The following is a 26522-nucleotide window of genomic DNA, read 5'->3' as shown; positions in this document are numbered from 1 at the left end:
CAGTGTACAGACAAGAGAGGCTATTCATGAGAAAAATCCGACCATAGTCAGAAGATTTCGTATTCAGGGGCAACCAACATAAGACTACATTCACGTGAATGTATGGGTGCCCGCATGGTGCCCTATGGGAGCGGTACGGTGCAGCACCGGTGCAGGACGTGGTCCTATCTTGCCATATATAACTGTGGAGAGGGGCAGGTAATGAGCGGCACTCATCCCCTCCTCCTCGCTATGAACGAAGTTGTGATTTCTCCAGTCTTGTATTTCCGTAACCTATGAAACCATATATACGTGACATTTTTTCATCTGTATGCAGCACATATTTACCCCGTATTTATACCTCCCTACAAGTTTCTAAGGGCATATGGAACTGAAATACGGGAGAAAATAGGACATTCTCTATATTTTTATACGGCTAGTATACGGTACGGTGTAAACAACGGCAATGTAAATGGTTAGACGTTTTGTCCATTGAAATGAATGTGGCCGTATGTAACCTGTAAAAAAACGGTACGGTATGCATAGCATACAGCCATTTTCAGGGAATATCCCTTGCATAAGGGGAAAATCACAATAGGTTTAACATGACTTTCAGTATGGATAAAAACAGAATAATCAAATAAACTTATTTGTGAATTTAATTTCTTTCAGTGCCCTCTGGTCAGGGATGGAGCAAAATTAGCTAGCAGATACTGAAGTTTGGATTCAGGAAGGACTAATGTTCCCTTTGTCATTAAAGTGTGGGGCTTTACAGTACTTTAATATGAACAAATTGATTTAACTAGAATGCACAGGACACAATGGGAGGAAATAATTACCGTATTTTTCGAAACTATAAGGTGCACTAAAAATCCTTTGATTTTCTCAGAAATCAAAGGTGCGCCTTATAGTCCAGTGTGCCTTATATATGAACCATACTTACAGACAACAGCTGCCTTGAACTGTGCACAGGTCTGCCACCTGCTGGTCATTCATCCTTATAATCACGTGCGCCTTATATATGAACCTAGACGTTTTAGCAGGCATTTAATGATGGTGCGCCTTATACTCCGGTGCGCCTTATAGTCTGAAAAATACTGTAAGACTGGCGTTTTGAACACTTTTCTTAAAGTTCCCCTCACTGATGGTCCGGCATCTAGTAAGAGGCACTGGTCTCTTGGTAAATACAGATACAATCTCCATCAGTTCAGACTTGTAGACCAGGTCTTAAGTGGCGGAGTTTCAGCTATGGTCTTCGTCGGTTTTCCAGTGGAGACTATAGAAAATTTGGCAGGTCTGATGTTTACACCCAACATGCCCAAAGTATTGTGCGTGTTGGTAAAACAGGAAAACAGATGGGGAGGAGGAGATTGTGTGTCTTCTCTAACAGAGAACTTAACCCCTTAAGGACGCAGGGTATTTTCGCTAATTTCTCGCTCTCCATCTTCAAAAATCCATAACTCTTTCATTTTTCCGTGTACAGACCTGTCTGAGGGCTTATTTTGTGCGTAACAAATTTTACTTTCCCGTGATGTTATTTATTATTCCATGCCATGTAGTGGGAAGCCGCAAAAAAAATTCCAAATGTGGAAAAATTGAAAAAAACTGCATGTGCGTCATGTTCTTGTGGGCTCAGTTTTTACAACTTTCACTCTGCTCTCCAAATAACACCTCTACTTTATTTTTTGGGTCCGGGCGATCTCGCTGATACCAAATTTATACAGGTTTTATTGCGTTTTAATACATTTTCAAAAATTAAACGAATGTGTACAAAAAAGAAAAAAACATTTTTGCCATCTTCTGACGCAAATAACTTTTTCATACTTTGGCGCATGGAGTTGTGTGAGGTGTCATTTTTTGCGAAATGAGCTGACGTTCTCATTGCTTCCATTTTGAGGACTGTGCGACATTTTGATCATTTTTTATTACATTTTTTTATGTCATCTAAAAAGGTGTAAAAGTTGCATTTTGGACATTTGGGCGCCATTTGCCGTTCCGGAGGTCACCGCTGTCAATAACCGTTTTTATATTTTGATAGATCGGGCATTTTGGGACGCGGCGATACCTAATGTGTCTGATTTTTACTATTTATTATATTTTATATCAGTTCTAGGGAAAGGGGAGTGATTTGAACTTTTAATATTTTATTATTTTTTTGCATTTTTTAAACTTTTTTTTTTCTTTTTTTTCCCACTATTTCTTAGACCCTCTAGGGTACATTAACCCTAGATGGTCTGATCGCTCCTGCCATATACTGCAATACTACTGTATCGCAGTATATGGCATTTCTGCACACTATACATTACAATGAGCCACAGGCTCATTGTAATGCATGTGCAGAAGCCATGTATCCTCGGGTCAAACGAAGACCCGAGGCTACCAGGGCAACCGATCGCGATCGGAGGTAAGATGGCGGCGCCCTTGCGGCGCCAAATTTAAAGTGCCGCCGGCGACTTTGCCGGCAGCAAAGAAAAGGTTAACACCCGAGATCAGTGCAAGCACCGACCGCGGGTGATAGCGATGGGTCTTTGCTGCGATATGCAGCAAAGCCCATCTCTGTATGAAGAAGGCTCAGCCCGTGAGCCTTCTTCATACAACCTTGACAGCTCCATGGCGGATATATCCGTCACGGAGCGTGAAGGGGTTAATATATTTCCCCCAATGCATTGAAATGTAAAAAGTAGTTAACATCTCTAAAAAAAATACTTTTAACACACTTAATACTTATATTTCACATTGCTGAAATAATCCCTTAAAACTCAATTTATTAAAAATATTTTGCCTCTGCTGCTACTCACAAAGGGACATGATATGGATGAGGCCACCAGGCTCAGCAGATCTGTCATTCATACATATTCTCTGGGCTGAGATGTTAGTAATGTTTTGAAAGTATTTTTAGAGATGTTGCTTATTTCAATACATTTTGTCCTTTGCATCATAGTAAAATCCATATTTCCATCTTGCAGTACAGTAAAAAAGCCTCACAGACATCCATGAGAATGGTAATATTACAGCTTGGCGGTTATAGGGAGCCCAAACCTGTGACTAAGTATTGATCCATCCGAATAGCAGTGAGAGATGAATCAAATCCATCCAATATCTGTTGGCAAATACTTTAGCACATCCCTTTACTAGAAACCATGGAAAGAAATTAATTTCACAAATTTATTTTACTGTCATATTAAACTGAACTAATGTGCTCTCGACTGAGGATGCGATTTATGTCCAAAAAGTATAAGAGATAGCGAAGAAGTGGTATATTAACTGTGTTCTATTAATTATGCCTTTTATTTATAAAGGAAAGCAAAGTATCCAGCAGAGTAGTAACCTTCAGTATGAGATAAATTGTCTCAAAGAAGAATTACGCCTCACCAGAAGCCAGCTGGAAGCAGAACAAGCGGCTCATTTAGAAAAACTTTCACAGGTAAGGTCTCTACAGAACTTATTCTTAAATTATAGTTATGGCAAAGAGTTAGCATGTACCTTCACTTTATGACTATTAAGTGTACAACCTCTATGTGACTATGCATTTAAAGGGGCTGGCCATTTATACAAAACTTTAACAGGGTGGGTATAAGACCCTAACTTGGTCACCCATATTAGAATTACCCTGTTAAAGTTTCTAGTTTGTGGATGCAGGGGGCCAAGAATTTATTAATGCACATCCCTTTCATAATTTAAATATATACCTAGCCAGTTATTGTTTTGTGTAAGTGGCCAACCCTTCACTACTAATAGCCTTATTCATGATGGATGGCTGGGGTAGAAGGAGACCTGGTCAAGAGGGTACAATACAATTTGATGTTTTGCACTGTCCTACATAATAGAGTAATGGCATGTCTTGATGATATTTATCATTTTAACCAATAAAATAGAATTATGCAAAATGTTTAAAATATGTAAAATATAGGATGCTTATTCATTGCTGTCTATCTTCTTGGGTAGGTTTCTATCTTCTTTGACTTTTAATGAATACAGTGAATCACAGGATTCCCAAGTGTTTAGCCTCAAAGTTCTTCTAACCAAAGCAAAGTAGTAGGTGAAGTTCTAAACATACTACACATGACCCAGGGTTAAGATATGACCAAATGTCACTTTGTAGCCTGGGCCTTATCAAGGTGACATGGTAACATCTGGCACCTGAAAGACTATAGTCATGCTACATGCCAAAACAGTTTGACTTTGTTATAACAGTACATTATTAGATTTCAAAGGCTTTTGAATAACATATGATAATGACAAGTCATTATAACAAGTCATTTATCATATTTTTTGGACTACAAGGCGCACCGGATTATAAGGCGCACCATCAATAAATGCCTGCTAAAATGTCTAGGTGGCAGACCAATGCACAGCTCAAGGCAGCTGTTGTCTGTAAGTACGGTTCATACATAAGGCGCACTTTTTGTGTGCCTTATAGTCTGAAAAATATGGTATTATGCTGCATGTTACTTGTGTATGATTTTTTTTCTATAGATACAGGAAAATGAAAATAAGAAAGCAATTGAACAGGATGTACTGAAAAAGTTTGATGACTGGAAAAAAGAAGAAAGGGAAAAATTTGAAGATGAATTGAACAAAGTGAGAGATATGTTTATGAAAGAGCTTAAAGAAGTGACATCTAAGAACACCACTTTAGAAAATGTAAGTGTAGTCATTACAGCCCGCACTCAGCTTTCTTCACATGCTATGGGGGGAATTTATCATACCCCAGTGCTCGTGTGCCTGCGTATGATAAAGGCCATGCCTTCTTCCCCTGTACTGGCAGATACATAAAGAGGCATACCTACCCGACCTGGCGAAAAAAATCCTGCAAAAACAAATGTTAGCTTAGTATCATCCATGGGTAATCAGTGAGGAAATGGTTTTCTATCTGGGATTATGATCTGAGGATGAAACCATCACTGTCTCTTCTCAACATTTTCCATTGTGATGATCATAACCAGGACTTCAGATGATTATTGATATTGTGTGTGGGTGGGAGCGTTGTGAACATTTTTCTAATATATTTCATCGAGAAATTCTGTTTAGTTTGTAGAGAAACAGACTGCAATGTGCCCCTTAAAGGGTTATTCCCACGAAGACAAGATTATTAAATATACTCACGATAACAAAATAAAACATTCTCTAATTCAATATTATTTACAAAATAATAAAATTATTGTTAATAAATAATAAAAAGTATTTATAAAATACAACATTTCACAGATATATTTTCAATCTGTCTCTATCAGTCCTGGTGTATACAATTTCGGTTGCCCCGGGATCTGACCGTAAATCTTCTGATTGTGGTCCGGCATGGCAGATTCTTCTCATGAAGAGCTCACACACAGACTCTTCCTTCGGGCAAGCAGCATTGTGCATAGACTTACTCTACAAGCTACAGAGATAAGATAAGATCTCCACACTGTGTGTCATTGTGTGTTATATACATCTTGGGCATCTCATCATCTCTGATCCGTCTCATCTCTCTTTCCCCCTGTATCAGATACTAGTAGAATATTCAGAACTAAATAAACGTGTATATAAACCTGTACCCTGATAACCTAAACACATTGTCAGCACACTGTATCTCACAGAACAAGAGGGATCATAAAGTGTCTGCTCAGCTAGTGCCTGCCCACACTCTGGAATTTTACACTGAACGTCACTGAGTGATAGGAGCTAAAACCGAGTAAAGTAAGGGGGTTAAAATGATCTTTATTGTGCAAACATCACTATAGGATTAAGAACTTTAATTGGACAAACCACTTTAATTACAATGTTACTTCTACAGTGCTATTGCAAATCTGTCTACCAGATTGAAGATGGGTCTCTTTCCTCTCCTGTTTGTTGCGCAGCTGTGAGTGTGCTTTCTGCTCTTTCCCTGGCTGTAGTATGCCATGAGTGGTATTTTCAAAGATCAAGCTGAAATTGAAGGTTAATCCTCCCTTATCAGAGCTGTTTAACCAAACACAGGGAGATTAGATGTGAGCTCATGCAGTCCCCATAGAGTCTAGACACACACTGTACAGGCTGAAATACCCATCTCTATTTTTAAATGTATTAACATAAAAAAGTTTTGAAGACTTTGTGCAGTCCAAATGACACATTTCTTTATGTCAGTATGATTATGCATATACCTAATTTATATAGTTTTTTTTCTTATAATTTAATACCTTTGAAAAGATCTGATGTGTTGTAAAAAGAAGCCTTTGCATTTCCACATTCTAACATCAGTAACGTTTTGTATGCTTGCGTGCACAGAGCTGTGTCAATTTTGTAGTACAAGTTGTCAATTCATTAACCATATTTTGTTGAACGTCTGACCTTTTCCCCAGCTTTTAATAAAATTTGGCAAAAAAGTAAGCAAGTCTGACATTCAGATAATAATTTTATATATTTATTCAATATATCTTTATATTTATTGGTTATATTTTTCTATGTTCCTCTATGATGCTGTAAATGACTGCCCCCTGTGGTCCTTCTGTCCTGAACTGAAGGCTCAATTTATTAGAGTGACTCTAGGCTCTGTCTTACAACTCTACAAGTGAATAAAATGTGATTGCATACTTTGAAAATCGCAAATAATGCATCAATTTCAGGAGCTGCTTGAAATCAAGAAAGCCAGTCAGCGGAGATCAGGCCTTGGTGTGCTGCAGGAGGGTCCGCAGAGCGATACAGAAGAGGGGACAGCTAAGTCTCCACTTGACATTCAAGGTGTGAAGGACCTACTTGAGACACAGGTATGATGACAACATCCATTTTACTATCCGCTTTATACAATTATTGACAGATTAAAATGAAAATATTATTTTATAATAATATAATTTTTTTTTCTTTGAAGGAAGAAAAATGGGGGAAGCGCTTGCAGCAACTTACTCAAGAGCATGACAAGGAGAAGAAGCAGGTATGTCTCTATCGTATTGTAACACACTTGTCATGTGCCTCCCAATGTCTGTCTGGATCTTCTTCAGCTTATGGGATTTGGCATTACAGATTCATTGGTCTACTGTCCATCCAAATTCATTAATTTACTGGGGGAATGTGAATATGGGAATGTGTATGTTAATTTTACATTTATCTTACATAAATGATTAGGCTACAAGTTATAGAAAAAGTAGTAAATACCTGAAATACACAGAAGATCAGCCATACTTGACCCACACGATCTGGCATAATTAAAGGCGGCCCCCTACTTAAGAACACCCAACTTACATACGACCCCTAGTTACAAACGGACCTCTGGATGTTGGTAATTTACTGTACTTTAGTCCCCGCCTACAGTCATCACCTGTAACAGTTATCAAAGGTGTCTGCAATTAAGATTTATTGTTTATCCTGGTTCTTATGACGATTCAACATTTTTTAAATCCAATTGTCACAGAGACCAAAAAAATTCTGTCTGGGGTTACAATTATAAAATATACAGTTCTGACTTATATACAAATTCTACTTAAGAACAAACCTACAGAACCAGATCTACAGATCTTGTACGTAACCCGGGGACTGCCTGTATTCTGATACTGGTTGTAATTTTCATTGGTTTCTAAGTGCTCCAGAGTTTTTGTATGACTTTCCATTGTACTGTTACATTTTTGTGAAGTTTTTTCAAATGTAGTGCAATAAATGTTAATATTTAAATGTTAAATATTTTAATAAGTTACATGTTTAATATTTCCACACTTACCTGCTTATTTTTAGCTCGTCTCAAAAATTGAGAAGCTAAGATTATCTTTGAATGAAGATCAAAAGACTGCAAACGATTTCTACAAGAAACAACTGGATGATCTGGGGCAAAGACTTCAGGAGCAAAATGAATTAATTAAATGCCAAAAAGAACAGGTATGTAACAAGGTCTGTAGGCTTCATCGAGACGAATAAATCCATCAGTGGCAATCATTTATCAATGAGGTAATAAATAATAACTGTCCATGACCGATCTCCGTTCCAGGACCTTATGATAGTAGAAAGTAGGCATATGGGCAATTTAAATTTTCTAATAAGCCAGGTCACAATGTATATAGTATCTATGGGGATATTTAAATGCACCTTGGATTAATATCTTTTTAATTCTTGTCCTTTTTTGTGATACAAGCAATAACATCCTTCTGCCACTATGTGGTGCCCTTGTATAGTGTGCAGAAGACTAGTATTGCTACACTGATATATTCAATAGCTACAGATAAAGTTAGTAAGGATCATGGCCGGATTCAGGCATTTTGGTGCCCTAGTTTGGTGCCCTACAATAAGGCCTCCCAGCCATAAGCGTAAATTGGAAAAATATATCCCTCCAGGGCAAATTTTTAGCACAATTTTGGACCAGTGTATACAGCTATTTCCTATGCCTGGTGGTGACTTGAGTGTATTTGTGCATTTATTTTCACCTTTTTAGGAATAACATCAATGATACATCATGTACCAACATCTGCTGGCAGGTGCAGTTCTGAAATTAATTAGGAAAGCAGGAAAACCATTGCGCAGCAAACACAAAAAAAAAACGCAAAAAGAAAAGAAACACAAAATAAATACATTTGTCCCAGTTGATTCAACCAAAAAACATGTCCTTCCCTAGACATAATCACAGAGTTCTCCTCAACACCATCTTAACCCTAAGGCTGCACCTAACTAGAGAAACCACTAAGATGGCTACAGAGTATCACAATTGTATCACTTTATCGATTTAATAAAAACAAAGTATCAATATCAAATTTTGTTTAAATAGGCAATTATTGCATGCCAATGTGAGTAGACGGCAATGGAGGGGGGTACAAATAAGAGAAAAAAAGACACAAGAGAAGAAAATATAGATTAAAAACAATGCAGAAGGGCAGCAGGTATCTATCGCTAGTACTGAAAATTACTGTGCATTGCACAATATAGGTCCCTATTTATGAAAATAGCTGCTAAAGTGCACACTTTCTGGTAAATACTAGTTAAAAGTGTTTAATCTAGTTAAGTGTCCCCAGTATAATGCCCCAGTAGAAAGCCAATTGGCAGAAAGTATAAAATAGTATGGGTTACATTTTACCTATTCCTTTTAAAGACTATCGTCAGCAGAAGAAGTGTGCGGACCTCATGAGATGCCCTGTTGCCCAAGACTACCTTTCGCTCTAGGCTTCGTTTTGCTCTAGGCTTCGTCAGGAGGTGTTGTGCCAGTTGGTCATCAAGGCATCCGTGAAATGAACGGATGTGAAATACAACACCATAGTGAAAGATGGCAAACTCCCACTCAGCTCCCTCCCCCCATTCCCCCACAGCACACGCACAAAAAAGATTTTTCATGATTGTGCACAATCTATCTTCATCATAGTAATGTAATTATGATATCCCTCCAGACATGTCCCCTACCAGATTGCCCCTCTCAATAAAAACTCATTCAGAGTTAAAAAAAAAAAAGTTACCTGTCTTCTGCCCTCACTGTCTCTCTGAGTCGGGACAAAAGGGAAGCCGTCATTGGTCAGCTTGGAAACACAGTGACCAATGACTGCTTTCCTTAAAGCATTAGGGCTTCCTTACTGGCTGACTGTTAAATAACCAATCCAACCACAGCAAGAGCCCCAGGACGAATGGAATCTGGGCACATGCAGGTGGGCAGGACTGGCTCAAGATGTCACCAGGAGCAGGACCCTAGGGAGAAGGCATAAGTGGTTTATTACTGCTTCTACATTCTCCTTTCTTCACTGCACAGATGAAGTAGTGCTATGCCGTGACAAGCAAGGCCGGCACTGCGCCGGGTGTGTAGGGTTAAATCAGAGTTGCTGACCAGAGCCAGTACAGCTCAAATCAGATATTTCCACACACAGGGGGTTGTTTCCCCATGTAATTGGGGCTCATATAGATGCTCCGGTTATAGGTGAAAACTATCCTTATGTGTCACAAAAAAAAGCTACTTAAATGTTTTAGGTTTTGCACAAAATGTGAACGTTATGGCTAATTCGCTAAAAATGCCCTGATCATTGAAGCCTTTTAAGGCCCGGTCAGAAGAGGGTTAAAGAATTCATTGAAGTCAATCCACAATATAACATAAATATTTGCTTATCTGTTATATTTCTGTTAGTTTCTTTCTGGTTTCAGATATGTTAGTTATCGTATATATACTCGAGTATAAGCCGACCCGAGTATAAGCCATAGTACCTAATTTTAACACAAAAACCCGTGAAAACCCTATTGACGCGAGTATAAACCAAGGGTGGGAAATGCATTGGTCAAAGCCTCCCCAGTATGTAGCCAGCCCCTGCCCCTTACCATGTAACCAGTGCCTGCCCCTTAGTATATAGCCAGTAGTCCCATGCACCCGTATATAGCAAGCAGCCCATGTCCCCTATTATATAGCCAGCAGTCCCCTTGTATATGGCCACTGCCTGCCCCCCAGTATATATCCAGTGTACTCACCTTTCCGACGCACCTGCAGGTCCTCTTCTGTCTTCAGCTCCGGCTCCATCTTCGGGACCATACACCATGACATCAGGGACTTGCTGACAGAACAGTGTATGCTGATGGTGGCGCACACACAATGATGTCGGCAAGTGGCTGACGTCATGGTGTGTGCGACGCAGCACTAGAAGATGGAGCTAAAGCCAGAAGAGGACCTTCAGGTGCATCGGAAAGTACATAGGGCTTATTTTTCATAGACTCGAGTATAAGCTGAGTTAGGGTTTTTCATCACTTTTTTTGTGCTGAAAAATACGGCTTATACTCTCAAGTACGGGCAGGGGGGGTTACGTACAAGATTCCATAAGGTTCGATAAGTTGAATTTGTATGTAAGTCGAATCTGTATATTTTATAATTGTAGATCCAGACAACTGGTTTTTTTTTTAGTCCCAGTGACAGTTGGATTTTCAAAATTTTTTTATTGTAATGGGACCAAGGATTATCAATAAAGCTTCACTACAGACACTTTACAGCTCATCATTGCAGTCTGGGACTATAGTAACATCCAGAGAGCTTCACCAGAGGTCATAGTGGGCCGAGGGGTCCGTCTGTAACTAGGGGTCGTCTGTAAGTCGGGTGTCCTTAAGTAGGGGACCGCCTGTATATACGGTAGATGATTTGAAGGTCTTTACACATATAAAGGATTTCTGTGAATGATTGTGCGTTGCCAAAGTGTTCTTGAAGCCTTTTATTTACAAAAAAGTTATATTTCTTAATAATATAATGTAACTTGTGACTGGTTCTTATTATCATTTGTCTTTTTTTTCAGATTAAAGAACTATCCATTAAACCACCAATAGCCAAAAAGTATTCTGGTAAGTAGATAATGGGGCACATTTACTTACCCGGCCCATTCGCGATCCAGCGGCGCGTTCTCTGCACAGGATTCGGGTCCGGCTGGGATTTAAGATGGTAGTTCCTCCGCCGTCCACCAGGTGGCGCTGCAGCGCCGAAAATAATCTTAACGCCCCGGAATGCACCATCCCATAGAAGGTGAAGGTGAGCGCTCCCCAAGCGACACATTTCCGGTTTTTAAATGCGGCGGTTTTTCCGAATACGTCGGGTTTTCGTTCGGCCACGCCCCCCCGATTTCTGTCGCGCGCATGCCGGCCCCGATGCGCCACAATCCGATCGCGTGCGCCAAAAACCCGGGGCAATTCATGTACAAGCGACGCAAATCGGAAATATTCGGGTAACACGTCGGAAAAACGCGAATCGGGCCCTTAGTAAATGACCCCCAATGTCTTTGATCCTTCTGAGGTGACATTGAAAAGTTGTTATTAAGGCGGTTCTTCTTGCATTCACATTGTTCTTGTCCATGTTTACCCTTTAATTCAACGAATAGCTCATGGACAAAGACATCTCTTTGGGATCATACACACAGAGCAGGTCCTATTTCTGTCCATGCAACTTGAGCAGCCTTTTCTGTCACTGAAGTCTGTAAAATTTCTGCTTCATACCTTTAAAGGACATCAACCACCAGGATGAAGGATTTCTAAACCAATCCTTATTCCCTGTTTTGTTTTTGTTTTTTTACAAAAAAGGCTTTTAACCCCTTAGCGCTCCGCGCCGTAGCTGTACTGCGCAGCTTCCTACGATTAGCGCTCAGCGCAGTACAGCTACGGCGCAGAGCCGATGCCGGTTCAGAGCTGCATAGCAGCCGAACCGGCATCGTTAGCCGCGGGATTTCAGTGGTAATTTACCGCTGACATCCCCGGCTAACACCCGCGGTCGGAGTGGGCTCCGATCGCGGGTGTTTAACCCGTTAAATGCCGCGGTCAACGCGACCGCGGCATTTAACTTGCCTTCTGGGGGTCTTTACCCCACGATCGGCCCCCCCGCACCGTTTTCGGGGGGGCCGATCGCTGTTCTGGCTCCTCTCGGGTCCGATCGGGACCCCAGAGAAGCCTGGAGGGTTTACCTTTAAGATGGCGTCTGTGACGTCATCTTAAAGGCAACGTGTCAGCCTATGCATCTGCATAGGCTGGCACTGATAATACCCTGCAATACATTAGTGTTGCAGAGTATTATCAAGAACAAGCAATCAGATGATTGCTTGTTCATATCCCATGGTGGATCATGTAAAAAATGTACAAAATAATGTTTTTCAATAAAAAATTACTTTATAAATCACTAAAAATGCCCATAAGCCCCAAAACATATAAAGAGACATATAACGCTCAAAAAAGTCTAAATCATAACACAAACCCCACATATATAGTATCACCGCGTCCGTAACAATCCGTAGAATAAAACTAAATAACTATTGAACCCATATGATGAACGCCGTAAAAAAAAAAACGTCAAAAACCCGCCAAAAATTATGATTTTTACCTATTATATTCCACTAAAAATGCAATAAAAAGTGATCAACAAAACATATGTACTCCAGAATGATATTGTTGCAAAGAACAACATGTCCCGCAAAAAACAAGCCATCAACCAGCTCTGTAGCCAAAAACGTAACAATGTTATGCCACTTGGAAGACGGCGATGCAAAAATGATAGATTTTTCCCCACATTAGGGTTTTATTTGGCAAATTTAGTAAAACATAAGAAAAAATATTCATGTCTGGTATCCCCGTAATCGTATCGACCCATAGAATAAAGATAACAGGATTATTAGGCTATACGGTGAACACGAAAAAAAAAAAAAGTAAAAAATCCAGTACAGAATTGATGCTTTTCTACTCATGACCTCAAAAAAAAGTTCCAAAATTTTCAACAATAGGTGATACCAACCCCAAAATGGTAACACTGGAAAAAGCATCTCGTCCCGCAAAAAAAATGCCATCACATGGCCCCAATAACGGAAAAGCGAACATTTTATAGCCTTCAAAAGGGGGCAACAAGAAAACTAAAATCCTGGCAGCTGCAGGGTGCTCCTTCCCTTCTGCGCCTCGCTGTGCCCCCATAACACAAGTAATGTCCACATGTGGGGGGTCGCTGCACTCAGGGGAAATTGTAGAACAAATTTTATGGTGAGTTTTCTCTTTTTATCTTTTGGAAATGTGTAAATTTTAGGGCTAAATGAACGTATAACCGACAAAATTTGACCATTCTAAATTTCACCGCCATTTTGATTCAATTACTATGAAGATCTCAAGGGGTTAACAATCTTTGTAAATGCTGTTTCTGATAGTTTGAGGGGTGCAGATTTGAAAATGGGTTGGTTATATAGGGGGTTTTTGTTGCTAAATATGTAAAATTTGATTTCAAACAGTATTTATCCCCAAAATAGTCAATTCCGAAAATACGGAAAATCGCTATTCGATTTGTAGGCCGCGTGACATCAAAATAAATTATCCAAACATTTCAAAAATTATGAAAATGAAAAGTAGACAAATGGGAAATGTTATTCTGCAAGTTATTTAGGTGGTAAATCTATCTGCCTGAAAACGCGGTGATTTTGAATTTCGAAAATTGCAAATTTTTCTAAAAATTCATCATTTTTGTCTTTTTTTTGTAAATAAACGCAAAACTTATCAGCCAAAATTTACCACTAAAATGAAGTACAACATGTGGGGAAAAAACAATCTCAGAATCGCTTTGATAAGTAACAGTGTTCAAAAGTTATTACCACAGGAAGAGACACTGGTCAAATTTCAAAAAAAAGTTGCGAGCCTTAACCTGCAAACAGGCTGCGTCCTTAAGGGGTTAAGATTAAGCAATTGAGCCTGGTGTGCCCCCTAGGCTCTATAGGTTTTAACCCCTTACCGACGTGTGCCGCGTCTCGGGTCACGGTGCATGGAGAGGGTTCCCGGGCTGAGCCCTCTACTTAGCTGGTAAGTCTTTGCTTCAAAAAGATGGTGGCGCATGGGTGTCGCCATCTTGCCAAGGATCGTCGCTCGTCATGACAGCCTCGGGTCTTCGGTTTCGTTTTGACCCTTTCATTATAATGAATGAGGAGTAAAATCCCCATATACTGCCATCCTCTAGTATGACAGTGTATGATAGGATCGATCAGACAACCTAGGCTTAAAGTACCCTATGGAGTCTGAAAAATAGTAAAAGTAAATAAAAGTTTAAAAAAAAATTATAATAAAAAAAACAAAAATTCTAATTATCCCCCTTTCCCTAGAACTGATATAAACAGTAAAAATCATAAACACATTAGGTATTAGCGTGTCCGAAAATCCCTGATCTATTAAAATATAATAAAGGTTTTTCACTACGTTTAACCCCGTAACTGAAAATAGCGCCCAAAAATATAAAAAAATCAATAAAACGTGATCAAAAGGTTGTACAGTCCTAAAAACGATAGCAATGAAAACATCATCAAGGAGGTTTTAATTTTGTAAATGTATTAAAACATTATAAAACCTGTACAAATTTGGTATCCACGTAATCGTACTGACCCAAAGAATAAAGTATACTTGTTATTTGGAGCGCACAGTGAAAGCTGTAAAATCCAAGCCCACAAGAAAACGACGCAAATGCGTTTTTTCACCATTTTCCCTGCATTTGGATTTTTTTTCCCAGTACACGGCATGGAATATTGATTACCATCACTATGAAGTACAATTTGTTACGCAAAAAAGCCGTCACACAGCCCCTCAGGCTCATTTGCATAATTTTTAAAGCCTTTCAGTCTTAGAAACATAAGAAGCATTAAAATCTTAAAAAGGGGAATGTGTCAAATGAGGCGCACACCAGTATGCAAGTGTGCTTGGTTTACAATGCTTCCTCCTGGTGGTAGATGTCTTTTAAATATTGGCCCTTGCGTAGTAAAGATTAAAAGCCAAATCAGTTTCCTGGTCCAGTCTCCGTCATGTATGTATGTGTATGCTCATAAATGATAGCAAAAATTGTAAGAGTATTTTCAGGATAAAGTGAACAATTTTACAGCAGTGTTGAATTAGTTTCTTTTCACGTACCTATTCTAATGTGTGCTGCCATTTTCTCTGCACTGTAAGCTACACTCTGCCGTCTTAATGGGTCTTTAGGATACAATCTGTTCACACCAGTTTTTGGAGGACAAGGCTTATCACAAGTTTGGTCCCCACATAGGATGCCATCGTCATGCATGTTTTGCTACCACTATAAAACAAATGTATAATAGACTTGGGTAACTATCATTTGTATATATATTCAGAATCACTTTTGTAGAAATGTTCTTGTGTTATTTTTCAGCTCCAGCACTTGTCCCAGTATTACAAAATGTAGAAGCAAAATCAAGTGTCTCAGTAATACGAGGTAAGATGCTGTTTATATTTGGGGAACCTAAATGGTCAGATCACAATATCAAGAAAAAATATGTCAATTTACAGTCATTTTCTTGGAATTAAGATTTGTTTTCTGTGGTGGGTTCCTTCATGACCATACAGTGGCATATGTTACCCCTAGCCTTCATAGCATATTGTGCATTATCGCTTCTATCCAGCTATGTAATGCTGGATAAGTAATACTAATGTATACTAGACTGACACTGGCTGAATAGGGGACTCTGCATATGGCAAATGGATGCTTTATATACGGTGGAAGATTTATCAGCCGTGTCTGAGGTAAAACTGTTCCATTTGCCCATGGAAACCAATCAGAGCTCAATTTTATTTTTATAAACAGCTGTGGGAAAATGAAAGCTGAGCCCCGAATGTGCACCAGAATGTATTGTAAGGATACAACTCAGGAAGAGATTATCCATATTGGGGGACACCGTGGCATCATTTATGTAATTTTACAAGTTTTCGTGTGTGTGCATCTATGGCTTAAAGGAAATCTACCACCAGGATGAAGGATTGTAAACCAATCACACTGACATACTGGTGTGTGCCCCCTCTGACAGGTTCTGGTTTTCTTCAAGCTTCTTAGAACCTTGTTTTTACAATAAAAAGGTTTCACAAATTATGCCAGTGAGCCTCAGGGGCTCCAGACTCCATAGATGTCAATGGAGCTTGGAGCCCTGAAGGGTCATCTGCATCTTAAAGATGGGTCATCTTTTTCTTAAAAACAAAGCCACACAAAGCTACAAGAAGAGCATCTTCTGCCAGAGGGGACACACACAAGTATGTCAGTGTACTGGGTTTACAATCCTTCATTCTGGTGGTAGATATCTTTCAAGGGTTCATTCACACTGCCTTCTGCGGGCATGTACATGTTGGCGCAAATCTGTTGCCACATATACATCCCCATAGATGGCAATGGTGGCACGACGGCGGTACAGTGCCACACATGTGTGGCACCGTTCCGCACCGCACAACAGGAAAGGCTAGAGCATGATTTATCTTTTCCCTGGTGTGCGGCCGTGCACCGCTGTTTCCTATGGAGGGAGAAGGGGCCACCTCCTCCTCCTCTCCAGCACACGGCGGTTTGCTGGCACGGTGGGCATACCATGTGTGAATGCAGCCTTACTTGCACTGTTCTACTTTTTGGAGGAAAATGGGTTTTGCTACTTTGGATTTTAACATTTTGACACATGAATAATTTGTGCCCTTTGAAAATTGTGCCAAACACAGCGAAGATTTGCAAATTTATCGATACACTTGTAATCTTTGATAAATAACACCAGCCACAAAGACAAAGCAAGGAATACATTCCCCTCAGTGTTTCCAGCAGGGAAGCTCTAGATTACAGTGTCCAGAATATATTTTCGGCATAGTATTAGTTCTAGTTTCTTCCACATTGTTACTTTGGATTTTTCTTGAAGGTTTGCCATAGCAATCTTGCTAGCCTTAACGCTATAGGTGCCAAAATTCTCTATATTATGTGTTTTGAGACATGTTGTGGCTGTCCTCTTCCTCTCCATGTCAGAGCTGGCACATATACTGGAGCCTATTCAGGAACTTTCTGATGAGAAAGGTAAACCTATATAATATCTATATAATATACGGTCTGTTCTGCACCTTGTGCTGTGTCATATTCACTTTGCATGTTGTTGTTCATTATCAAATTCATTGTGAGTGACTTGGTTAAGGGATCTCTACATATTTTTGGTCTTTCTACATATTGTGCTGTGTTATATACATTGTGCATGTATGTTGTTATTCATTGTACCTATCCGGTTGTATTTAAGTGATTTGGTTAAGGTTGGTTTGTTGGTAAAAATATTAATCGGCACAAGATTGATGTGTTTTAGCCGTTCAGGCTTTAATGATGATCTCTGATTGAAGTTTGAACGGCTGGAATGCGTCAATCTTTAGTCATGCCAATGAAGATTTTATGCCTGCATTGATGTATATTTTTAAAGAAGAAGTAAAACTAAGTTTTTACCACACCGGGAGTTGCTAGACGCTTTTTCAAATGTTTGAGAGCAGGTTGTTTTTCTGCGAGTCCTGTAGGTGGCAGTGTTTGCACCTATCTAGAGTAAAGCTCATTGGATGTACACTTTTGTTGTTTTTAGTTGCTTTTTTTTAATTGTAACAAGTTGGACAATTGTCAATTGTTCTTTTTCCAGTCTTGGTATTGCTTGGTTCATTCATTGCTTTTTATTTCATATGCAAAGATTATTGTTTCTGTACAGAGATGCTAAACTTTTTGTTACTAGTGGGTTGACATCTTCATCGTGGCTGTTAAAAGAGAAATACAAAGCAAATTGTCATCTGGGGTTTTCCCTATATTTCCAGATTTGGACAGTGAAGAAGTCCCAAGCACCAGCAAACAGCAGCTGATAAACGCTCTGAAGAAGAACCCTACATTAAGTAAGGAACTGCGGAAAGTCCTGGAGCAGGGGCTGGTGGAGAAACTTGAGGCCTTAGGAGTTCAGCCAGTAAGTGCTTTCCGCTTCCAGAAGGCCATGGATTGAATGTAGAAAGAGTTTATCATCTTCTAATAGATGAAGTAATAAACCAAGTTGTCATTCTCCAGGGTGTGCGCGGGATCCCAAGCGATCACTTCAATAGAGTTCTGGACGCTGTTGCAACTTTCAGGGAAGAAAAAGAGAGATCAATAGCAGAATTTCCACATATTCGACAAAATCTGATCAAAAATGTCAACCAAAAGGTGGAAGAACGGGCATCGTCAACATCTTTGAGACTGAATTCCAGTTCACAATTCTTTACTGATGGTAACACCTGTTATTTCTACATATCACAGTACAGTTCTATTGCTAATTATATCCTTTTCTGCTCTGAATAATTAGTTAAGCCAAAATCTGAAGGGGAATAAACAAAGTGGCACAGAAATGTATAATTTGAAGCATTTCTGTGTTTTGAGCAGAATACTGCCGTGTGAACATAGCCAAAGTGTTAGTGAATGTGGTTATGTTCCCTGTCAATTCACAGAAACACAATTTCATGCCTTTGTAAGGAAAGATCAGGTCTGCTTTATATACAGGCTTTTCCTGATTTTAATCAATAATATTTTTTCTCCTTTTCTCAGTTTTTTCTACATTTAAATCCTCTACTTTGGGAACTACGTCCGCTACTTCACTGCCTAGGCAAACAAAGTCAAGAGCATCAATACAGAAATCTTCTCATGAAGATTTACACTCTGAAGCAAGATACCCCATCCCAGTGATTAGTTCCACCCCAAAGTAAGACATTAACTCATGTTGAAATGTGATTGATTCCTATAGCACTGAGTGGCAAATGTCCTTTCCGGGTAATGATGGGATCAATTTATAAGCAGCAGTTTTGTTGCTAAGTTTTCTGTGATTTTCCAGTCTGAATGCAGTTTAAAGAAATTCATGAATGTGCAACAAAAAATGTCCTGTCCGCAAAACGGATTTTTGTGTTTGCAGGAGACATTTTATTACAATATGGTAATTCATAGTATACTAAGAGAGGTGGGGAATACATAAAAGATGTCCCTGTCCTTCCTAGGGTTACAGACAGACAGAAGTGCATTATATGTTTTTTCTTTATTTCAAGATGTTCTCTCAATCAATAATCACGATTTCTATGATGTCTGAAAAAAAACTCTCTGGGGGAAATTTATTAAATGTGTTGTAAGATAAGACAGTGTACAGTTAGAAAAGACAGTCTGGATGATAAATCTGTTTCTAACCTCTAAAACATTTTTTTCTGCAAATTACGACAGTATTCTGTTGTTAAATTTGCTCCTCCGTGTTGGTTTAGGCCAGTGACATGATCTATATTTATTGACATCTCATGCAATCAGTGTGCAAATTAAATCATATATAACACAGTAGATCTTTTATTAAAATGTGACATATACTGAAATCTCCTTTTTATTTTTAAAGAATTAAGCTGGTGTCCTCAAAGGAAGCTCAAGTGACCAAGCCATCAAGTATACGGTAAGTATTTCATTGGATACATATATTTAAATGTTTTCACTTTAGCTATTACATTTGATGATCCTGCACTAAAGGCAAGTATTATGTAAATGTGAGCTTCATGTCATTATATTTTGGACATATGCAAAGAAATTCTGTATAAACAGAAGCTGCAGTCTGTGGTAATTGTCTATACCACAATACTGAAATTGTATGATAACAGCCGTGATTGCGGGTATCTGTCAGACCCTGCCTAGTACCTGTTACTTTTAAACTAGCTGGAAATAATATATTGAAATGTATTGGTAGTGCAAGATATTAATATTTAAACAAAAAAGTCATAAAAGTAAAACAATGTGTTGCATGAAAGTAATCACATGATACCACACCAGTGATAACCTCCACCCACATGTTCTATCACTTACCGTATATCCTAAGCAGTGATGTTTGTGTCAAGTGCCGTTTGTATAGAGGTTATCACAGAGATCACTCATTGGCTTCCACTCCTTTATATTCTCTATTGTAGGACACCTCCATTCAGCTCTGATGATGAGTCAGACTTCCAAGATGAGTCTCTTCAGCATCACAAACGTCACGAGTCTTTCAAAGCTAAATCTTTACTTAATGGAAAAGTCGCAGTTGGTTTTGCTACAAATGAAAGTGAATCAGATGGGAGTTTGCTGGAGGAGATAAAGCCACGACCATCTCAGAAGCCAGCCCCAGCCAAACCTGCCAGGGGTAGGTATTCACTTAAATTCGCTATAAATCACATACGCTAAATTTAATACATACTTTGGCTACATTCACACGACTGTTGGGTGGACGTATATACGGACACAAGCTTGCGGCTGTATGTATATACGTCCCCCATAGGCAGGCAATGGGTTCACAGAGCAATACGGTGTTGCATACGTGCGGCAATGTACTGTTCCGTACCTGGGGAAAAGATAGGACATGTCAAGCAGCACTCCCCCCCCCCCCCTCCTCTCCCGTGCGCTAAGGCATGGTGGGCACACATTAGTTTGAATGTAGCCTTAATTATACTTAAAGAGAGCCTGCCACCTAGGACCTCATTTTCACTCAACACAGGTTGCAGAAGTCCATTACAGCTGCATTGCAAAATCCTCTGTTTAGTCCCAGGGGTTGGTTTGCATTCATTTCAAAATAACAACACATGCCTTGTTTGTGCTGCTCATTACTCAGCTCTCAGCCCCCACCTTTGTGCTCCTTCACAGGAACAGAGCTCACAGTATGGTGAACTGACATTATTGGGGGAAGGTGGAGGCTGAGAGCTGAGGAGTGAGAAGTACAGACAAGTTACGGGTTGCTATTTTATAATGCATGCAAACCAAAACCAACCACTGAGAACAGAGAATTTGCAATGCAGGCGTGAAGGGCTTCTGCAACCTGTCTTTAGTGAAAATGAGGTCCCCAGTGACCGGTTCCCTTTAAGGGAATGTGTCATTTCAAAATTATGTATTTAAAAAAATAGGTAAAGATTACACTACAATCATCAAAATAACAATAAGTTACCCATGGGTCCAACCCAGCATGACATGGCATGAATTTCCCACAATTTTTAGGATTCTTACTAGGCAAACAGGAGGATATTTCTGATATGCTGGCACATCATCGGGAGGCTCCGTCCTCCTGATATATGTGGTGGGCAGTTTCGCCCTTTGTACATTTCTACACCAGCCTGAATGGGCACAGGCAATAGCAAGTGCAGTGGCCCACTTCACGCCTCCCATCACAGCTCTTCTCCACGACCACTTGTCGTGGAGGTGCTGTAATGGTGGAAATAATTATTTCAGGGCTATTTAAGGCGTACAAACCTTGAGAAATAACCCCCATAGAATCAAGAGGTTTAAGCTATTTCCCAGTCATAAATACAGTAAATTGGACCATTGTTAATAGTCACAAGACAAATTATTTTTATAAAATTTACTGGAAATAAGATGGATTACTAAATTCAGACCTACAGCAGCTCTCTTTCTGGTTATGCATCACAATTAAGTACATGAATGGTTTCTAATTACTTTTCAGTGTTAATGTTATTTCATTCACTAATATTTCCGTATCGTCTTTTTTATTTTGTGTTTTATAGCCACACTGGTGAAAGAACTTTCTGAACAGCTGGAAATGGCTCGGTCTACACGAACTGTTGATCTGAAATCTGTTGGAGGGGTGGATATTGCAGATGCTTTTGTGAAAAGAGACCCAGTTGTGGAGTTAAAGGTAATGTCTGCAAGGTCTAATCAACATTTCCAACAAGATTTTTACCTTTGCTACACTTGGGTTAGATGGCCGAATGTGTGTGGATAGCCCCTTTGCTTTTGTGTTTGTCTACACATCTCGCTCTAGAACCATGGACATTGATATGGAGTTGCTTCTACTGAAACTAAGGGAAGTGGGGACTGGAGGCCTGACCAAAACAGACACCTTATGAGGCCCAGGTCACATAGACTGAGTGTTATATTATAATGACTGCATTACAGTTTTCAGTGTCTCATAGAAACATTTTTTAGGAGGACTTAAAAAATGAAATAAAAAAAATTAAGCATAGAAAAATAATGATAAAAAAAGAACATGAGCCGTCCTGAGCTCTGTTCTTGAGCTGTTTGTTACTAGTGTTATAGAGGTCACCTTTTATAAACACATTATGAATAGATGCCATTGGTCTATCATGTATAGTTGGCCACATACACTCACCGGCCACTTTATTAGGTACACCTGTCCAACTGCTCGTTAACACTTAATTTCTAATCAGCCAATAATATGGCGGCAACTCAGTGCATTTAGGCATGTAGACATGGTCAAGACATTCTCCTGCAGTTCAAACTGAGCATCAGTATGGGGAAGAAAGGTGATTTGATGCCTTTGAACGTGGCATGGTTGTTGGTGCCAGAAGGGCTGGTCTGAGTATTTCAGAAACCGCTGATCTACTGGGATTTTCACGCACAACCATCTCTAGGGTTTACAGAGAATGGTCCGAAAAAGAAAAAACATCCAGTGAGCGGCAGTTCTGTGGGCGGAAATGCCTTGTTGATGCCAGAGGTCAGAGGAGAATGGGAAGACTGGTTCGAGCTGATAGAAAGGCAACAGTGACTCAAATCACCACCCGTTACAACCAAGGTAGGCAGAAGAGCATCTCTGAACGCACAGTACGTCGAACTTTGAGGCAGATGGGCTACAGCAGCAGAAGACCACACTGAGTGCCACTCCTTTCAGCTAAGAACAGGAAACGGAGGCTACAATTTGCACAAGCTCATCGAAATTGGACAGTAGAAGATTGGAAAAACGTTGCCTGGTCTGATGAGTCTCAATTTCTGCTGTGACATTCGGATGGCAGGGTCAGAATTTGGCGTCAACAACATGAAAGCATGGATCCATCCTGCCTTGTATCAACGGTTCAGGCTGGTGGTGGTGGTGTCATGGTGTGGGGAATATTTTCTTGGCACTCTTTGGGCCCCTTGGTACCAATTGAGCAATCGTTGCCACGCCACAGCCTACCTGAGTATTGTTGCTGACCATGTCCATCCCTTTATGACCACAATGTACCCAACATCTGATGGCTACTTTCAGCAGGATAATGCGCCATGTCATAAAGCTGGAATCATCTCAGACTGGTTTCTTGAACATGACAATGAGGTCACTGTACTCAAATGGCCTCCACAGTCACCAGATCTCAATCCAATAGAGCATCTTTGGGATGTGGTGGAATGGGAGATTCGCATCATGGATGTGCAGCCGACAAATCTGCGGCAACTGTGTGATGCCATCATGTCAATATGGACCAAAATCTCTGAGGAATGCTTCCAGCACCTTGTTGAATCTATGCCACGAAGAATTGAGGCAGTTCTGAAGGCAAAAGGGGGTCCAACCCGTTACTAGCATGGTGTACCTAATAAAGTGGCCGGTGAGTGTAGTACTGTCATAGTGCTGCTATCATATAGGCTTCTATTATTTCTGTTTGTTTTTCCTGTCACCTTTATCTGTTAGGTGACAATTTTTTCTTCTGCTTTATAATGTGAACTCAATTGTTTGTTTTTCTTGTTATTTTGGACAATGATAACATTTAAAGGACTGGTGCTGCCAAAAATAAATCCCCTTCCGTGTATACATGCAGTTTCAGCACAGGAGAAAGCATTGTTACCCCCTGCTGCGCTCCCTCAGAGGGTCCCTGTTTGCTCCTGGAGTTTTCCTACAGAACAGCTTCTCCAGTGATATTTATTTTGTTTTCGTTTCTTTTACTCAACAGGTAACTGACCTAGATGACACTGAATTTGATAGCACATCTTTTGAGGATGAGCCCTTTGAAGTGCCGAGATGTGTTAAGCCCAAACAAGCTTCTGTACCTAAAAAAGAGTTTCCAGCAACTTCTGTAAAAAATGCTTTCAGTTCTTCTAAACTGACAAAAGGCGGTACGTCATCTACAATGAGCTGATTTAGAGGCAATTTCTTTTAAAATATTCCTGAAAAACTCATCTAAGTAAAATATGGCAGATTTTTATTGTAAATTGCACATTTATTTTGTGTTTACCAATTTTTACACTTTCCCTTATAGTATTTACATTGTGGAAAGTAATGTCATGTCTAAAAGACTCATATAAACAGCAGAAAGTGATGTGAGGAGTTAAATAGTCCATATCCAAAGAGATCGCCATTCATAGCATAGTAGAGATATGAAGAGTATTTAAAGGGGTATTCTCGTCTGGGCACTCACATTCACTTTCACTAATCTGCCATATATAAACATTTCTTCAATTGGATGTTATTAAAAAAAATGTTCCTGTGTGAAGATAATTTCTCATAATTGTAGTGATTCTGTCCCTTAGAAACCAGATAGCTTCCTCGGTTACAACCACGTCACACTTTGGCAGCGGTGGCCAGACTTGCGCTATAGAGTCCTGCCGGACCACCTGGATTCAGCGTTCATCACCCCAGGACGGCTGTTGGACATGCAGTTACTCCCGGACATTTCATATACAAAAACTTTTTGTTTATTTGTGCAATCCCTCCAGCAGAGGTGGTCATATCCAAGGACACAGTCTTTTTTCTAAGAGACAAAATGACTACATTTATGAGAAATTATCTTCACACAGGAACATTTTTTTTAATAACATCTAATTGAAGAAATGTTTATATATGGCAGATTTATCAAACTGAATGTGAATGCCCAGACGAGAATACCCCTTTAACACTGATTCCTTTCCAGATTCTGGACTCTTAATAATCTTCCTTATAAAATCAGCTTTTACAAATGGTAATGAGTCAGAAGGGGTGTATTACCAAAGCCCCTTCATGCTGTAGCTTCTTTGACTAATACACTGTGCAGGAGCACTTCCTCCTCTCACTGTGTAAGATTACAGCAGGCAGAGTGAGGGGGGAAGTGCTTAAGGAACTGTTGGAGGGTGACCATAACTTTAAAAGTTGATTTTAGAAGAATGAGTCCATGGATAACAAATATATGAAGATGGTTACAGTTACAGTGCTTGGATTTATGAGTAAGTGCTCATAGGTTATCTTCTTGATTTTGATGGTATGTTTACTTCAAATATTTTTTCCTTCCTACAACAGTCCACATATGTATATATACAGATTTATAGATACAGATTTACATAAAAAATGCAAAAAAATTATATTGATATTTGCATTTTGTGTGGATTACCTGTAGTTCTGCAGATTGCTATAATGTTAACATGTCTTCTGTGTATTGCAGATGCTCGAGACGCTGACACCTCCAGCACACTAGTGAGCAGTCTAGTTACCGTCAGTGACTTCAGTGACACATCGGATGTCTGACTCCTTGGCCACAATGCTGCCGATTATACTGTGCCTTGACAATTATAAAGCCAGTGTTGGCAAAAGTGTTTTTAAATGTGCTTTTTGTATGTTTTATGTCTATGTATTATCACATGTAGCAAATGTCTAAATATGATGGAAATGCTCACCGGCCTCTGTTGCAGTATTATATTTGCATATGTCTTATCTTTGTACGGTACAATGAATTTTTATTGAAGCACTTACTGCTCTTACTTCCCACTTGGATAGTAAATGAGACCTTGCCATCTGGAATCCTGCTCAGCTGATCCAGGGTTTGGTCACTTGCAGAATTATTTCTAGATTTCTATTTTGTAGGTTAAATCCAGTGTTTTATACCTGTATAAATGTATGTGATTGAGTGCAGTTACATCTTGCACATCATGTTCTGTGATATTTCTGCAGAAAGCACAAAGTGTTTATTCAGGGCTCTGAAAATGGTACTATATTTTCTTACTACTTTTTGTACTGCAGCTTTGACTGAAAAATAGTATTAAAATCGGATGTTAAACTGAATTGGTTTAGTTGTTCGTTATGTGTTTGTTATTGATAAGTCTAAATAAACATATTACATAAGTATGCAATGCTGGGACCTTTAGGAATCCATTATGGCTTGGTTTTTATTCATGCACTGATGTTGAGTACCCCAAAATTCAGCAACGAGGTGTGCCCTAAAACTAACAACCACATGTCTACCAGTGCTTCTTATCACTACCCCCTCCCCCCATACCTATCCTTTCCTTTCTTTAAATGCTTTTTTTTTTTTTTTAATTACCGGTAACTCCTTTCTGTAGTTTCTGTATTTCTATTTTTCACTCCCAACTTTTAGAAATCCATAACTTTTTTCATTTCTTCATGTACAGAGTTGTATGAGGGCTTGTACTTCATAGGGATAGTATGAATGTTCAATGCCATGTACTGGAAATCTGGAAAAAAATTCTAAATGCAGTGACATTCACCAAAAACACATTTGCCCCATTTTCTTGTTTCCTGGGTTTCACAGCTTTCACGGTGCACTCTAAATGGCATTTCCGCTTTAATCTTTGGGTCGGTATGATCACAGAGATTTATAGTGGTGATCATAGAGAGAGATAAATTTAAATCTTTTGTACGAAATTTTTTTTTGCAGTATTC

At 39.4% G+C, this 26522-nt stretch overlaps 1 protein-coding gene across 3 annotated transcripts in view; it reads left to right on the top strand.

Moving 5' to 3' along the window:
- Nucleotides 1–25904, top strand: part of DZIP1 (DAZ interacting zinc finger protein 1) — a 34362-nt gene extending 8458 nt beyond the window's left edge. For 2 of the 3 annotated variants that reach the window (XM_072135434.1, XM_072135436.1), the window contains exons 4-19: nt 3279–3403; nt 4456–4623; nt 6564–6704; nt 6806–6868; nt 7663–7803; nt 11163–11208; nt 15527–15589; nt 17144–17191; nt 17956–18098; nt 18197–18395; nt 18710–18863; nt 19533–19586; nt 20092–20303; nt 21673–21803; nt 23827–23989; nt 25288–25904. In XM_072135434.1, coding sequence (XP_071991535.1) covers nt 3279–3403; nt 4456–4623; nt 6564–6704; nt 6806–6868; nt 7663–7803; nt 11163–11208; nt 15527–15589; nt 17144–17191; nt 17956–18098; nt 18197–18395; nt 18710–18863; nt 19533–19586; nt 20092–20303; nt 21673–21803; nt 23827–23989; nt 25288–25370 — 1934 coding nt within the window. In that variant the 3' untranslated portion in view covers nt 25371–25904. The remainder of the gene's footprint in view (nt 1–3278; nt 3404–4455; nt 4624–6563; nt 6705–6805; nt 6869–7662; nt 7804–11162; nt 11209–15526; nt 15590–17143; nt 17192–17955; nt 18099–18196; nt 18396–18709; nt 18864–19532; nt 19587–20091; nt 20304–21672; nt 21804–23826; nt 23990–25287) is intronic. The other variant, XM_072135435.1, reaches the window with a different exon arrangement.
- Nucleotides 25905–26522: the final 618 nt, after the last annotated feature.

This window comes from Engystomops pustulosus, chromosome 2 (assembly GCF_040894005.1).
Source record: "Engystomops pustulosus chromosome 2, aEngPut4.maternal, whole genome shotgun sequence".
Classification (NCBI taxonomy): Eukaryota; Metazoa; Chordata; class Amphibia; order Anura; family Leptodactylidae; genus Engystomops; species Engystomops pustulosus.
The sequence above is the reverse complement of the archived record's forward strand: the minus strand, read 5'-3'. Positions and strand labels throughout refer to the sequence as shown.